Here is a 17,547-nt window from a genome sequence, read left to right as displayed (position 1 = left end):
CATAATGTCTCTTTCTGGTACATTGGTATACATATTTTCTATATCTAAGGGGAATATTCTTGTATCTCTGTTAAGTTCGGTTGTTTGTAGATCTGTCATTAGGTGGTTGGAATTGCAAATGTTACATGTGTATGGTAGATACAGGTGGTTGTGTAACATTTTTGTCAAATGTTTTGCTAATTCATATGTCATGCATTATTTCCAATTAATTCTAATTCTGATGGGTGTGTTTGGTTTATGCAGTTTTATTGTGGTGTGTAGGCTTGGGGCTGTGGGGTTCATTGCATTATGCTTACAACATATTATTAATAAATACAGATGTTAGTGATGAACTGGGCTTGAAAAATAAAACCATGGAAAATAAAAAATCAAAGAATAAATCAGAAGAGCATGTCATGCATACCTGCAACGTCTCCTTATTATCCTTAGTTATGCCTGCATTTTCATTTAAACCATACACTTCAGGTGAAGATTCTACTGGTAGGTTCTGGATAAAACATATAGCACCTTCTTGGTCACTGTCTTCTGGTATATAGTACTCCCCATTTGGTGAAACTGAATATCTAATAAAGAATCAAGTTCAATCATATGAAAATTTTCTGGGAGAAGGAAGAAAGAGCTTAGAAAAAAGTGAAGCTTGGTACTGTTTATCTGTAATAATCTTAGCCTATATTAATTCCTAAACGAAAATAAAATATGCTTAAGATACCACCTTCCTCACTATGTGTATGTCCCATTCATTTTTTTAATTGACCGCTATTCTCAAATTTTGGTATGAAAATTATGCCATCCTACAAGCTGTAATAACAACATGACAAGCATATAAATCTGTGAAGTGGAAATGATGAGAGCACCACTCAATACAGTGTCCCAGTGGTGGGGAAATATTCTGAAGTCCTCTTCCAAAAGCCAATCTTGTTGTCTTCCTTGTGGAGGGCGGTAACATATGAAAATATGGCAAACAGGGCAATAGTCCACCTAAGCTAAGGTGTGAGCACTAAATGGCACTGGGGTGGAATCTAGCCAGTACTGTTAACGATCCCTTGGGGCACCAGGCAGCACCCCACAGTATTTATGACTTCCACCCATATGGGGCATAGATCTGCAGTACTCATGGGACCAACAATGGATACCAGTAGTAACAGGTCTACAGGACTTACAAAAGTACTCCCCTCCAAGGAGATTCTTGCAAGAAAAACTTCAGCAGGGGATTGGGAGCCTGAGTGCATCATCAAGGGGCACTGATGCAACCAGTGAAGCAGCTGTTGAGATTTCAGTCAAAGGCAGGGATGAACTGGTAGTGAGGAACCTGCCTAAGGTAAGTAGTTACTATAGGATTCTGACAATGGTGTATAACACACAGAGCTATTGGGTTTTCGAACTTTATCCATAGTCCTGGTTTTTAAGATAACTAAGAGAAACATGATGTTCCGGAAACTGGATCTGTTTCTGTCCTCAGGTGAGGGAAAACACCTATTCTGTTGGGTCCCTTAGAAAGACCTAGCCTCAATCACTGGCCCACTGGCTAGTGCTTTCTAAGGGACCCAACAGAATAGGTGTTTTCCCTCACCTGAGGACGGAAACAGATCCAGTTTCCGAAATGTCGTGTTTCTCTTAGTTATCTTAAAAACCAGGACGATGGATAAAGTCCAAAAACCCAATATCTCTGTCTGCCTAAGGTAACATCAAGGACCCTTCTCTTGGAGTCAGCAGTTCCGACATACCACTGCAAGGAGCTAGCAGTTCAACACACTGCAGAAGGAAAAAGTCTGTGACATCTAGCCTCAAGAGTAGGCAGGCTTCATCTAGGAAGGACAAAACTCTCTAGATGTGCTAGACAAATGCTAAAGAATGCAAGGAAAAATCAAGCAGGAACCAGGGACACTCAGCAACCAGGAAATGCAGGCATATGCAAGTAGCGAAAAACCTTGACCGGGACGTCTAAGAGGCCAAGCTGTGAGGAAAGCACCCTTATGGAAAGGACCAGACCTCCAAAAAGGCCCAGGGACTCTAGTGGACAAGGGGCATATATGGAGGCACTGACCAACATCAAGACAGACATCTTCAAGGAGAATAACCCTGAAGACAAGCTAATCAAAGATGACCGGGATCAAATCCTTAATGAACTGGGAAGGGTGTTTCATGGGACTCTGAAAGGAGAACTACCATATCTGAGGTTCGTCAGGTTGGATGGAGGTGCACTCATCTATGCATGTGCCAACCAGCAGTCTGTTCAGTGGCTCATTAGGGCCATTGACAATTACAGGCTGGGATCTGGGGCCAGGCTGAAGGCTATGGATGCCAGGAAGCTCCTCATGCCTATTAAAGTGGTTCTCAGGACAAAGGATAAAGTCGTCATGAGTACTGACAAGCTGCTGAAGTGTATTAAGGACCTCAACCCAGGGCTTCATACTGATCAGTGAAGGATCCTCGACAAGCAACCTGAGTCAAAAGGCCAAAGACTGATCCTTCTTATGGACTGGGACTGCCACACAGCTATCAAGGAGACCAGATATAGAATTTTGCAGGACTTTCTCAAGAAACTGTTCAGGTCCTGAGAGATCCTGAAGCAAAGCCCCAGCAGGAGGAAGAGTCATTCTCTGAGGGGGAGGGGGAAGGGGAAGGTGAAGGTATGGCCACCCCTTTCCAGACTGAGATTTCTGAGTGGAGGAGGGCAGCAGAGACCATCACTCCAGCTCCCACAGTTCCACGGACCCTTGCGGAGAGAAACTAGTCTGCCAAGAAAGGAGAAATAAAGGAGGAAGGGATGGAAACAGACCCTTCCCCCACAAAATGAAAAAGTAGTCAGGGAGGGGGCAAAAACACCAGTGTTATGAAAATTATGCAAATTAACTTACACCCCAGCAAAGCAGTAGTTCTATGCCAGCAGCTTACTGAGGGAATAGCAGACATAGCATCTATTCAGAAACCTGGGATTTTTAGGGGTCAAATAAGAGGTATAACAAACAATCTTTTCTGTTGTGCCTGAAAGCAACATAAGAACCTGTATTTATGGCAGGAACCATATTAATGCTCAACCTCTGTTGGAGTTCTCTTCTAGGGATGTGATGGCAGTGAATCATCAGTCAGCATTTTGTCTGGAAAGTGAACTGTGCGTAATTCTTTTAGAGTCCACACTCCAGTTTGACCATAAGGAAGCTTAACAGCACTGACCCTGTTCATTTGTTCTGCCATTAATTTCATGATTTTGGAACTTCCTGTACATGGTAATCTCCTGGCAGTACCTCCTCCATGAAGACCATTTGACTTTCCTAATTTCTGTGTTGTAACAGGTCAGGGTTTTCTTATAGTTATCCCACTGGCCGGTCTTTTAGCTGTGTTAAACAGCCTCTTTATTTTGGCTCTCAGACCACTCAGCTATTTATTCCACCAGGTGCTTTCCTTGGTGAGCAAGTGGTCTTGGCTGGACAGTTGTTATGTTAGGACATGATGGCCCGTTGCAGCTGGTCAGCAGCCAGATCTATGTCTCTTATCATGCACATACTTTATGAAATCTTGAAGCTATTTCATAAAGTATATGCAGATTCAATGTATTTGCATTTACAATAATTTTTTAAGTCACTTATTTAATGATATTGTCAGTATCAAGACTATATAGTGTTGAGAATTCATCTGATTCCATTAATTTTAAATAGGAAATGTCCTTAACTAATTGCAAATAATCACTGAAAAATTTAAACAAATTTCTTTAATTTTGTGTCAGCTTTGCAAGGATTTGTATAAAACAGTAAAAAAATTAGATTAGATATAGTAACATTTAACTAGGGAGGAACCAATTTTCTGATCTGGCAATCACCAGAAGAAACTCACATAAACTTAAATATGGAAAAAAATTACCTAGGAGTGTATACTATATCTTTATTACAGTATACAGATAGCAGAGATTGCAGAAGTCGTCTGTCCTTGTCATCAGTTACTCGACCTCCGTAGTTACATTCCCCTGTGAGATATGTAAGTGCATCAAAGGGAACTTCATCATAGTCATTCAAAAACATCTGAAAAGATGCAAATAATTTCAGATATTGTGTATGAAAGGAAAGACGTTGTAACATTTATTCCATATTGAAGGATAAAGATATGAAAACTTTTAAGTGTAATGCAAAATAAAATATTCCTACAACCATTACAGTGCTCTTCAAACATATATGAAAAATACCATTAGCTTTAACTGAAGTTCAGACACTTCTGAAAATGCTACTGCAGAGAAATATATCAGAACACAATGTCAGTTAAATGCATGAGCGATTCTGTTACTTGAGAAATATTTTATAACTGAAGATACATAACTTCAGTATGAGTAATAATGCAGTTTGCCCTTAAAACTTATAATAGAGTAAATGTTTGATATCACACATCTCTGGGACCAAGGGGTTACCAAATAGTGCAGTTTCGCAGTTATTAGAATGTTATGCCAACTGTGTATCTTACTGTACCTAGCAACCTCATGGACCAAACTCACAAACTCCATGATTTCAGTCTGCAAGCCAACTATACCAACTGAGCAACCGCCGCTTCTCGGCGAAGTTTAGTGCCAACTTTTGTGGACAGAGGGTGTTGCGTGGTCAGGGCAATGAATCCCCACGACCTTTAATTTCGGTTTTCTAGACCGGAGCCGCTATTTCCTTGAAATAGCTCCTCAATTATCATCACGAGGCTAAGTGAACCCCGTTCTAGACCCACTACTTTTCCGAAAAATCTGGTAGCACTGGGAATCGAACCCGGACCTCTAGATCTGTGGCCAGGAACGCTGACCACTAGACCAACAACAAATTAATTTTATTTCACATCCTTATTTACATCATTACATTATATCATTATTTCACTCTTTTAATAATCATTCTCATAATTAGACAATTTTTTCATAATAGAGCTTTCCAGATCATCCAGTACCAGATATCAAAACTTTTACTGCATTTAGGTCACTTTCAAGACCACAGCAGGGAACTAATATGAATATAGTCACAAAACTTTCTTAAACTTTCCTGTTTGTGTTGAATTATCAATTACATAGATAATAAAATGTATATTTACTATAAACAGTGCAAATGTATACTGCCAGTTTTGAATACACATAATATCCAAATGTATTTTCTGCAGTATGGCATTCTGCACTGATCTTGATGTTACGTGCTGTGAACACAACCCTATTTCTAACAGATATTACACCATACTAGTTAGATTACACTATATATACCATTTAGACTATACTGCTGTTAAAGCTGATGGACAATAAAGACAACAGACTGCATGGAAGCATAGAATATCCTGTCCATGCACTTAATTAAATATACATAATATTGAAAATATGAGAAATAAAAGTTGTAGATGTTAAAGATTTGGCTCAAATTTCTTGTCAAATTGAGGTTAACGTGGATTAATATGGGCCACAACCAAAGTCATCTAACATCCTCTGGTCTACTCAGAATTACTGGTCTTCTGGACTTTGCTCATCATCCAATATTTAGAAACTACAAAATACAATGTTTCAAAAATGGCATCTGTTTTCTTCCTCAGGTGATGGGGAATACACCTACTCTGTGTAGTAGTGAGCTAAACTCAAATCACTGGACAACCCATTCCAGTACAACTACAGTCATATAAGAATCTGAGACCAGGCTACGTTGAAGAAAGGTAACAGAAAAATATGCAGTGAAAATTGTGATAAAGCATGCATAGACCTGAAACTAATATAGAAGGGGATGTGAAAATTTATGCAAGAATTTGTGAAACCATTTTGAGCCTACTACCATCTGTGGAGTAGAAACTGAAACCTTATAGAAACCCATGAAGAATCTGTTACATCATACTGATCTTCTCTGTGAGTTGGAAACCTCACTGCTGATGTGGAGGATCCAGATGGGAGAAAAATATTCAAACTGGGTTGTCTGATTGGATTGTTTAAGCATGCCATTGCGTCCAATTTCTATTTCCTATACCTGGTGCTACTTTAAATTTCTATAATCATACCTTCATCCCAGTCTACCCTATGACCCTATCATAGGCATGTTGGGTTAATTTTGATCTTTCTAGAAAGTCCTCTTTCATGTTGTGCAAACGTTCATGGACTGGCAAAATTTTCGTAAGTAATCTGTAAGTAATTCTGACCAACAGAATATCTTCATTCAGAAACATCGTTAGTAAACAAAAAGTGATTCACATTTGTAAGTTTTCTCTGCTTAATAATCAACAGAACAAAGTTTTGTCTACCCTCACTTCAGATTCTAAGAATTTTATGCTTATTCTTTCCAAACATATTCTCACAGACTCTGAGGAAGGAGTCTTTATGATGGGTTTGAACTTTTCAGTAATGGACCCATACTCCAAATTGAGCATGGCATGTGCTGTGGAATCCATTGCTTTGAACCTTCCACAGACTCTGGCCATTGGATTCAAGTGGAAGATCAGGGCCACGTTACAGAAGTCTAAGTATTCCATGCCTAACATGACTAAAAAGGAGCTGAAAGTGAAATCTTTGAGGCTTAACAAAGATATTACAATTCTTCAGGTGGACAAAAGCAATTTCAAGGTGGTGCTGGACGAATCCAAATACAAGAATAGGCTGAACACTTTATTGGATTCTGGCATTTAGGAACACTTACCCAAAGATCCTACAGCTAAGGTTGAGAGAAAAGTATGGAAATTCATTTCTAAATTCAAAACTGCTCTTCTTATAGATTTAAAACCTAAGTTGACTGCATACATCAGAAAACCTCTACATCTATATGTTCTTCCAAAGATTCACAAACCTGACAATCCTCTGAAGCCTATAGTGAGTTCTATTGGTTCCCCTTGCTATGCCCTGGCTGGTTTTCTCCAAAAGATACTGAGTCCTCTTGCCAAAAAATTGGAATCCTCTGTACAGAATTACGGCCACTTTGTACAACTGTTGAAGTCCGTAAACCTTCAGTCTCTAGATACCCTCATTAGGTTTGATGATGTTACTCTTTTCACTAATGTTCCAGTCAATGAAGCCTTACAAGTCATCAGAAACAAGCTCCATAATGATGACGCATTGACAGAACACTCACTCATGCAGGTCAAAGTCACCATGGAATTGCTGGAAGTTTGTTTGAGAACCACACATTTTCAGGTGGATGATAAGTTCTTCCAACAGAAAGATGGTATGGCTATGGGAGGTTTTCTATCAGTAACAACTACATGGACAATTTTGAGAAATTGGCTCTGACTCGGCACAACATAAGTCATTTCTATGACTCTGGTATGTTGATGACATATTTATGGTCTGGCCTCTTGGCCCAGAGCAGTTATAAAATTTCCTCAACCACCTCAATAGTTTAAGGCCTTCCACCCAGCTCACTAAGGAAAGAAAGTCAGAGAGTGTGATTCTTTTCTGGACGTTCTGGTCATCAGGAGAGACAACACTGGCCACCAAAGTCTACAGAAAATCCATCCATGCTGGCTGATATCTCAGCTTCAAATCTAATCATCAGCTGAATGTGCAAAGAGGTTTAATTCAGAGTCGTTCATAATAGAGCTTCTACCATATGCCAACAATGACAAGATCTGTTTAATAAATTAGTAGCCTGAGACATGATCTTCACCTCAACAGTTATTCCCAAGATTTCATTGACTCAGTTATTAATTCCAAGGGCAGCAGTCATCTGAATAAGGAGGAAAAGCCTCTGGACTCTGTGTATATCCCATATGTGAAGGGTGTTTCAGAGAAGTTTCAATGTACAGGGAACTGATGTAACATTAGGAAGATCTTCAAAACTAAACACACTCTTAGGAGTTCACTCATGAAAACCTAGCTGGAAAGAGATCTGCAACAGACGGCACAGTGCGTCTATAGCATTCCCTGTGTGGCAGAAGCTACATTGGCAAAACAGGCAGATCTCTGGCCGTGCGGCTCCGTGAACATAGGCACAGCCCAAAGAGGGTTTTCTAGAAAAATGACAATTAGTCCAACATGCTTATGAAAATGGTCATAGGGTAGGCTGGGATGAAGCTAGAACTCTGGAAATTGAAAGTAACAGCAGGTATATGAAATACAAGGAATCAGCCATTATGGAATGCTTCACCAAACCAATAAGCCAACCCAGTTTGGACATTTCTCTTATCTGCATGATACCCCTCATCATCAAAGAGGTTACCAACTCACAGAGAAGATAAGTATGATATAACAGATTCTTTATGGGTTTCTACAAGGTTTAGTTGCGAAACTTCAGTTTTTACTCCACAGATGGCAGTAGGCTCAAAATGGTTTCACAAATTCTTGCACAAATTTGCACCTTCCTTTCTCTCTTAGTTTCAGGTCTGTATGTGCTTTATCGCAATTTTTATTGCATCTTTTCCTGTTATCTCCTTTCGACATAGCCTGGTATCAGGTATGCATATAGCTGTAGTTTTACTGGCATGGGTTGTCCAGTGAATGAGGTTAGTACTTTCTAAGGGACCCGACACAATAGGTGTATTCCCCCTCACCTGAGGAAGTAAACAGAAACGCTGTGTTTTGAATACCGGGTGATGGAAAAAGTCCAAAAACTCAGTAACTCTGAGTGTTATACACCATCATTAGAATCTTTCAGACTCTCCTTTGGTGTGGTTTACAAATACTAAATTCCATCAGAATTTATTACATAGCTCTTTGACTGGCGCGGGCGTGTTTTAACGCCCGGACGATGCCAGCCGTTGCCTGGCGTTGGCGTGTTTTAACGCTTTGACAATCTCTTCCCTTCTTTGCTCTCTTGGCACTCATCAACCAAAGACATATATATGATAGTTTTTGTGCATGTTTGTAAAGAACCCTTGTAAACTTTGTGGGGGTCTATATTACTGTCAGAACCCTCTGAGAAGGAAAAGGTCAGAAAATATTTCACATTCATTCAGTTTCACCATGTCTTCTTGCAGCAAGTGTCTTCGTGTTCCTACAGACCAGCTGGAAAATGTTGTGAACGAAATTTGTTCTGATGATGATAGTGGCGATGAAATAATGATTCCTGAATTGGATGAAGTTGATAGTGACAATAATACAGTGATAGACAATGATCCACAAGACAGTAATCATGAACATTTACCTACCACGAGTGCGGTGCCTGACACGCCCATCTCATGAACTTACGGAGACATTGTACTCCCAGTATTTTCATTTGCTAATAGTTTCGGGATCAAAATTGATATAACACATAAAATGCATCCCTTTTCATGGATTAAAATTTTTTCTGGATGACGACTTGGTAAATCACATCACAACTGAAACCAATCGCTATGCTCACCAGCACTTCAACACACATGAGTTAGCTCCTCACTCTCGAAAACACAATTACAATTATGTCACATCAGATGAAATCTGGACATACTTAGGAATTGTGTTCATGACAGGAATCGACAAACGCCCTGAAATTGAAGAATATTTGTCCACTAGGCCCCTATTTCACACCCATGGTATGGACAAAACATGTCCTTGCGGTTGAATAGTTTCATTCTATTCAAAAAGAACACAAAAAAGGAAGAATACAAGAAGAGAAATTACAGATTCAAAGATTTTATATTGGACTGTGTAGAAAAATGACTGAACCAAACAAACAGTGTGGAGAGGGAGAAAAGTCAAGGAATGAAGTGGATGACGAATTTATTGCGTCAGACTAGAGTGCAGTCACGCCTCCGCCCTCGACCTTGAAAAGGCCACCAGTGAAAGAGCCAGTAAATCGTCTAGAGGGTGGCTTGAAAATTCACAAAATGGTCCATGTTCCTCCCAGTAACAATAAGAAGACTGGTGCTCTGAGAAAGTGTCGCGTGAGTGCTAAGCACAAGGTTAGAAAAGAAACAAGTATCATGTGTGCAGGCTGTGGTGTGGCTCTCTGCAAACTTTCATGTTTCAATGTTTATCACACGAAGAAAAACTAATAAAGAGGTATGGAAAGGAATTTATTGCATAATATATTGTATTTTAATTAGTTCCTGAAAATTTCGTTTTTAAAAACCGATTTTTGTTGAAGTTGTTTAGGAAAAAGTAACTACATGCATTTTAGCGACATAAGGTTTAAAGGGCCTGCCAGGACAGGGGTGGGATTTAAATACCCTTCGCGCCAGTCAAAGAGATAGTTCTTGAGATGAACTACACAAACAGATGTACAAACATGACTTGAGCAAAAGTGCTAAAAATTCTAACTAATCCTGTACACTAAAATGTACTTGGAAAAGTGGTATCTTAGCAACAGGAGTTTGATAATTAGGCCTAATTAGCTGTAATTAATAGAAAACAAATAGAAACTGTATAGCCACAGTTTGTACAATAATCATGACTCAACAGTGATTCTATGATGTATTTATTTCCGAATATACAAGATTCATTATACAGATATTTCATTATATGATATTGCTCTGCTGGTGTAAGCCCATCAGCAGTTTTTCCAAAGAAGTCTTGGCCATTTTGCTTTCCAATCATGTTTGTAGTGTCATATATTGAATATCCTTTATTATATTTTATATATATGTGTTCTATACATCACCTGCAGTTGCATGACACTGATCTGTAGATCAGATTCATTAAATTCATAGGGTATGTTCCAACCTAAAGGCCCAAACTGTCGTCTCTCCTGTATCACAGCATGGAAGAAGCACAAACCGTATAGTAGCTTCTGCCATTCCCTGAGTTTTAAACATGCACTGAAGAATGTTGGATCAGAAATAGGATTTGTCATGTAAGAGTGCAAAAGGTTGTTCTTCAAGCCTTTTGGTGTTTCATTAGTTACCTTTACACCTGAGAATGAAAAAAGATTGAGTGTAATAACTTCTAAAAATATGGAAGCATGGCTTAAACCGCCAAAATAAGACAAAAGTAATTACTGATTGTCAATTAGGCAATGCACTTAACTAGTCTCAGAAGCAGGTTTTGCCAACTGGAATGCTATGTTTCAGTGTGTCTCAGAATTTATAGATACCTGGTGAAGGCAGGTGTGCTGTCCAACAACAACAGTCTCGGTGACTGGATCAGTATGACCTACCGGAGCTGGTGGCTGAGTTCCCATAAAGGGCAATGGCATTGTGACCGGAGCCTCCCACATGGCGGCATAATGACTGTTGGGTATCACTACGGTGTACCTGGGAGAGCGCTCCGATGGGGGTAGCTTCAGCTATTTGAGTTGTCTCCCTAGAGTACCGATAAGGTGCTGCAAGCCTTAGGGCTCAATACTCTAACACAGTTTGACCAACCCAGGTGGAGGGGTGGGAATGGGGGAGCTCATAAGCAATCCCCAGGGGCGACTCTCTGATGTAGGTTGCCCTCGTCGCAACCTCATGACTAACTGGTGTCGCACACCCATTTATCATCTGGGACCCCTCTCCCCCCAAACAGGCACTCTTGGTCCTGGAGGCTTGTGAGGGTTGCAGTCACTATAGGACCAGATCACCTAAGCCAAGATCTGAGGCATCGTGCTGAGGGCTGCATGGCACTGGGGTGGTAATTAGCCAGTGTCCTGAACAATCCCCTCAGGGCACCAGGCAGCACCCCATTCTATCTATGCATTCCACCCATATGGGGCGCTGCAGGTGGCGACCTTTCAAATTCCCATGACTAGTGGAACCGAAATGAATAAAGGAGCCAAATCAAAAACTGGTCGTAAGGACCTTAAACTGAAGAGGGACCCCCCTCCAAGGGGATCCCTATGAGAAATGCTTCAGCACGGGGCTGGAAGCTCTGGCGAATCACTAAGGGACCCAATTGCAACCAGCGAACCTGCTGTTGGACTTTCAGCCAAAGGTAGGGATGAACCAGTGGTTCAAAACCTACCTGAGGTAAAAACAAAAACTCCCCTCTTGGGAGTCAGTAGTACTGATATACCACTGCAGGGGGCTAGTACCTCTAGCACACTTGCAGCAGGTGAAGGATTAGGACACCTAGTCTCTGGAGTAGGTTGACCCCATGTAGCAAAGAAAGTCCTGCCTGGATGCGCTAGATGGAAGTTAAGAAAGGCAAGAGCTGGGGCAAGCAAAACAGGAATTGGGGGCAGTCAGCAACCAGGAAATGTAGGCTCGTCCAAGCAGGGAGAAACCCCCACCAATACCTTTAAGAGGCCAAGGTTGGAGGGCAAGACCCCTACAGAAACGGCCAGAACTCTGAAAAGGCCCAGGGACTCTAAGGGACTAGGGACTTACAAGGGTGCTCTGACCAATATAAAGGTAGCTATCTTCAAGGAAACTTATTCTGAGGATAAGCTTCCTGAAGATGACCAGAATTCCATTCTGGAAGCCCTGAGGGAGGTGTTACATAAGACTCCAAAGGGAGAACTACCACACCTGAAATCCTAAAGACTAGTGGGAGGTGTACTTATTTATGCATGCGCTGACCAACAGTAGAGATACCATATATGCGAGATGTTTCCTCTGGAGGCAAAACAATCCGGAGGTAAACTACTCCCCCAATCGGATCTCCGGGGGGGAGTGTTTCTAGAGGAAATGTCATGCAGGCGTTATTTGGGTAGCTTGTTAACAGATGATGGAAGGTGTACTTGTGAAATTAAATCCAGGATTGCCATGGCAAAAGCTGCATTTAGCAAGAAGAAGAATCTTTTTACCAGCAAATTGGACTTAAATTTGAGGAAGAAACTAGTGAAATGCTACATTTGGAGCATAGCTCTGTATGGGGCTGAAACATGGACACTTAGGGCAGTAGATCAGAAACATCTGGAAAGTTTCGAAATGTGGTGTTGGAGAAGAATGGAGAAGATCAGTTGGACCGATTATGTGAGAAATGAAGAAGTGTTAATTAGAGTCAGTGAGCAGAGGAATATCCTACATGAAATAAGAAAACGGAAGGCTAATTGGATTGGTCATGTTTTACGCAGAAACTGCCTTCTAAAAGAAGCTATCGAAGGAAAGATAGATGGGCGGATAGAAGTGACAAGAAGACGAGGAAGAAGACGTAAGAAGATGCTGGATGACCTTGGGGACAGAAGAGGATACTGTCATTTGAAGGAGAAGGCTCTAGATCGCATTAAGTGGAGGAATTGTTTTGAAAGAGACTGTGGACCTGTCGTCTTGACAGATTACTGATGATGATGATGATGACCAACAGTCTGGTCAATGGTTCACCAAAGCCATTGACAACCACAGGCTGGAATCAGGGGCCAGGCTGAAGGCTACTGATGCCATGAACCTGCCCAAGCCTGTTAAAGTGGCTCTCTGGACTAGGGACAAAGTTGCCTAGAATCAAGAAGAGCTGCTGAAATGGATTGCAGACCTCAATCCAGGACTTCATACTGAGAATTTGAGGGCACTCAATAAGCAATCTGAGTCGAAAGGCCAGAGGCTTATCTTATTCATAGACCAGGACTCTTATACTATTATACAGAGGAACAGTTACAAAATATTCATAGGTCTCTCACAGGGGACTGTTAAGGTGCACCGGGCAGAACCTGTGTCAGATACAGAATCTTCCAAATCGGCCTCTGAGGGGGAGGGGGATGATGTACCCACTCCCTCAGTTGACCAGAAGAGAGTAACTGATGAGAACGAGACAGTCCCTGCTCTCGTCAACCTGACCTTACCAGATCAGGGACCTCCCTTGGAGGAAACCAGGTCCAATAAAGGAAAAAGTGCTGTGGAAGAAGGTATGGAGGAGGACACCTTTCCCGGCATTACAGAATGAACACACAACACATACAAACACACATGAAATTTACACACAACCTACGATTCATTCAAATTAACCTAAACCACAGCAAGGCTGCTATGGCAATTTTATGTCAACAACTTGCTGAAGGAAAAGTAGACATAACACTTATTTAGGAACCTTGGATATATAGGGGCCAAATAAGAGGCTTAACGAANGGGGGGGGGGGGGACAGCTTATTCTGTTGTACCTGGAGAAAATGTGAGATCATGCACATATGTTAATAATAATATTAATGTTTTACCCTTGCTGGAGTTTTGTTCCAGAGACACAACAACAGTGAGGATGACATATGCATTGGGTGGAGGCTGTGAGGAGCTCATCGTCATTTCAGCCTACCTTCCATATGACTTGGATGAACCACCACCTTCCAAGAAGTGAGGGACATCACTGAATATTGCCATCTTAAAAAAAAACAGCTCATCATTGGGTGTGATGCCAACGTGCACCACACATTGTGGGGAGCACTGACGTCAACCCAAGAGGAGAATGCCTCATGGAATATTTGGTGAGTTCAAACCTTAATATTCTAAACCAAGGTAATGAGCCTACCTTTGTGGTTTGCAATAGGCAGGAGGTTATCGACTTGACACTAGGGACCAATAAAATAGGAAACCTGATAAGTAATTGGCATGTATCTGATGAACCGTCCCTAACGGATCACAGATATATGCTTTCAAATAAGCAACATTACAGATCAAGCTACTTATAGGAATCCTAAGAGAACCGATTGGGAGTTTTACAAAGACGACCTAAAGGTAAATCTGGAGACAATCTCGGGAAATATATGCACAAAAAGGATGCTGATCGGTCCTTTGACCAGTTGCAATGGGCTATTATCTCGTCCTTTAATCAGAATTGTCCAGCTAGGACCACTCGCGAACCAAATTTCTTTTATAAAACACAGGTTAAAATTATTATTATTATTCTAATTTAATTGTTAAGAGTTAAAAGTTCGTGAATCGAAGTTCAATTCAAGTGACATGAATTGAACTTCGATTCATGAAATTTTATAAAAGAACTCAATATATTAGTGAGCGTAAGTGTGGAAAAGATACAAGGTCGAATGAGTGAAAAGTGAATGTGACCGTGTGTAATTATACAGCCGTGTTCATACACCTGAAGATGACCTGTTAAGGTCGAAACATGTAGTGATAATGTGATAATAAAAAACGTGTTGTGTAGTCGGTAAATTCACTCTACTATTGATTAAAACACACAACAGGATGTAAGAAATGATTAAAATCCTTATTAGGTTATTTAGTATATGTATAGCGGCCTCCATAGTCTAGAGGTAACGTTCCCACCTCATGACTCGTAGTACGCGGGTTCAAATACCCGGCAGAGGTCGTCGAATTTTTAAGGGCAGAAAAATTCAGGGAACAAGTCCTCCGGGAGGGACTTTAAGCCGTGGGTCCCGTTTCGTAGCTTTATGGCACGTAAAAGAACCTCATATCTCCAAAGGAGGTCACTAAGCCAAAATTACGGACGTTTCCCGCCCAACAGCAGTCTCTAATACCTCTAGTAGATGGGGGAAGCATTATAGATACCTCTCAGCTAGTAGAGCCGGTCTCGCTGGCTGGGCGGGACTGATGGTAAGCACCAGTACCAGTAGGATATAGAGACTGGTAGAATATCATAGAGGGAAGCACAATAGATGAAACTGGTCGCGGTGCATGGGGAAACCCATCCTCTCTAAATAACTAACTAACTAGTATATGTATTTAAATATATTAGATTTTCTTAGGATGATATGTATACAGGCTGCTCCCTGTGTTGAAGTTGTTGCTATGTTGTAGTGATCTGGTCTAGACAACTTGTTTGGGGGCGTATCTCTATATGTGGGTATGTTTGAATAGAGTCAAGTGGTATGAGGTAGGGGGAGGATACTGTGAGTGGCTGAAGAGATGGGGAAGGGGAGGGGTTATTTGGTGTGTGTGTTTTGTTACTAGAATGTCAAATATGGGGTTATGCACATCTGTAGACCTTTCTTTGTTATGTCATAATATCTTTCCAATGTGTTGAGCTTGGGTCCCATCCTTTCTATATGTAAGACTTTTATGGTCTGGTCCATCGTGTCAAATGCATGTCAAGTTTCCAAAATGTGTTATGCGAATTTAGAATGCTGTTTATTAGTCCTGATAGCATTTATATGCTCTCTGTAGCAGACTATGAATGTGAGTCCTGTCTGTCCAATATATTTGAGTGGGCATGCGCAGCATTGTAGCTGGTATATACCTCTCAGGTTGTATATATCTTCTGGTATTCCTTTAAGTTTCAAATGGTGTCTGATTGTATTAGTCTTCTTGTAGGCAACTGTATGCCTGATGATGACACAGTATAAGGATCAGAACATGTAGCATCAATAAAAACAAATGTTGATACAATAGTACCTATTTTGTTTTTAAATATAGAATACTGTTGTGTAGACTGCATACTTCCATATACATTTATAACACACAACAAGATGCATAGTATTAAGATTGTTACATTACACTTTAGTTAATTTTTATTTCATAACATACCCTAGAAGCAAATTACTTTAGAAAGTTCACTGTTCAAGCAATAAAAAAAATGGATATTTATAGCACTAACTACAATGAAACAAACGGAAGTACACTCTGGACATGTCAGAAACATTTCTCTCTATGAATTCTTAGTCAGAATCTCAGTGCTTACCATTCTGCAGAATGGAAACAGGGAAATCTGAAGATGGGTAGCTGGTCAGCCAGAGTCGAAACTTCTCATGTGTTGTTTCAGGAATTATTATGTCATCACATATGCGTTCTAGTTCTGACATCCAGCTGGCTGCAAGGTGACAGTTTTGTAGAACAACCCAATGTCCAAGCTTGATGGCTGCATTTATCATTGTCGCTGCTCTCGGACCCTGGAAATGTTAAAATAATAATATGTGAAAATTCATATTGACCATGTAACTCTAAATGTACGAACTTTCAATTTCTAAAAATACTTCACATTATTACTTACCTAATTTTAACCTCTTTCATCATTATACTGTGACAGAAACGCCCCTTGTACTGCATCATGTTGGAAATAAACTTCTTGATTGCCTATATTTTATTCACCATTGCTAATAATTGGAGTTGGGTGAAACTGATTCCCTTGATATTGTAGTCTCAAATCAGTCTACTGTATCAGACAATGATGTAAATGATGACATATGAATAGGCAAACTGGTGGAATGGTTGCTGCATGGGCCAATTTCAGTACTTGGAGGAACAAGTCCATTCCACTTTTACTATAAATCCTAAGTGGATGGTCCTGGGATTTAACCAAGATCTACATGTTGAGAAGCCAGTGACTGACTGCCAAAGATAAGGCATAGCCACAGTGGTTATTTGCAAAGAGATAAAAAAGAAAAGGAAAAATAACAAGGAAAAGAGCAATTCTTTCAAATTATATCTGCAAGCAAAGGTGCCATACATCTACAGCATTGCTCTTAGAAGAGACAATGGGTGAAATTGTCTACATACCATCTTAGATTTTCACATTGTGGACAGCACTCATATGTCCAGCTGATTTAATACTTTATATCAGTCTTCAATTCTTATTCTAGTTTCATTTTTACACAAAGTTTCCACAAAATCCATGATTTATTTAAACTGTCTTGCAGTGCATACACTCATTTATCTCCTTCTTTCCCTTGCACTACATGTTTCGGCATAATAATGCCATCTTCAGGTGCTTACTTATCCACGCCAAACTAGTTCATTGCATGCCTTGTTCTCATATTAAAATAACTAAAATATGTATCTATCATATACATTGTCAAACGTTAAAAATATTAAAATTGTTCAGGATACCACATCGCTACGTCGCACCTCACTACGCCAGTCACGCCCATTCTCCTCTGTTGGAGCACTCCTTCACTA

At 40.4% G+C, this 17,547-nt stretch overlaps 1 protein-coding gene across 1 annotated transcript in view; it reads right to left on the bottom strand.

The window, feature by feature from the left end:
• The window catches only part of LOC111873288 (dynein heavy chain 3, axonemal), a 212,089-nt gene that overhangs the window by 20,082 nt on the left and 174,460 nt on the right, over positions 1–17,547 (bottom strand). Inside the window, exons 60-63 of the mRNA XM_033755038.1 lie at positions 16,334–16,541; positions 10,494–10,744; positions 3,859–4,016; positions 404–563 (exon numbers count right to left, since the gene is read on the bottom strand). Of these exons, the coding sequence (XP_033610929.1) occupies positions 404–563; positions 3,859–4,016; positions 10,494–10,744; positions 16,334–16,541 (777 nt within the window). The remainder of the gene's footprint in view (positions 1–403; positions 564–3,858; positions 4,017–10,493; positions 10,745–16,333; positions 16,542–17,547) is intronic.

Source organism: Cryptotermes secundus, unplaced genomic scaffold, assembly GCF_002891405.2.
Source record: "Cryptotermes secundus unplaced genomic scaffold, Csec_1.0 scaffold131, whole genome shotgun sequence".
NCBI classification, from domain to species: domain Eukaryota; kingdom Metazoa; phylum Arthropoda; class Insecta; order Blattodea; family Kalotermitidae; genus Cryptotermes; species Cryptotermes secundus.
Note: the sequence above shows the minus strand (reverse complement) of the source record. Positions and strands in the feature narration are given on the sequence as shown.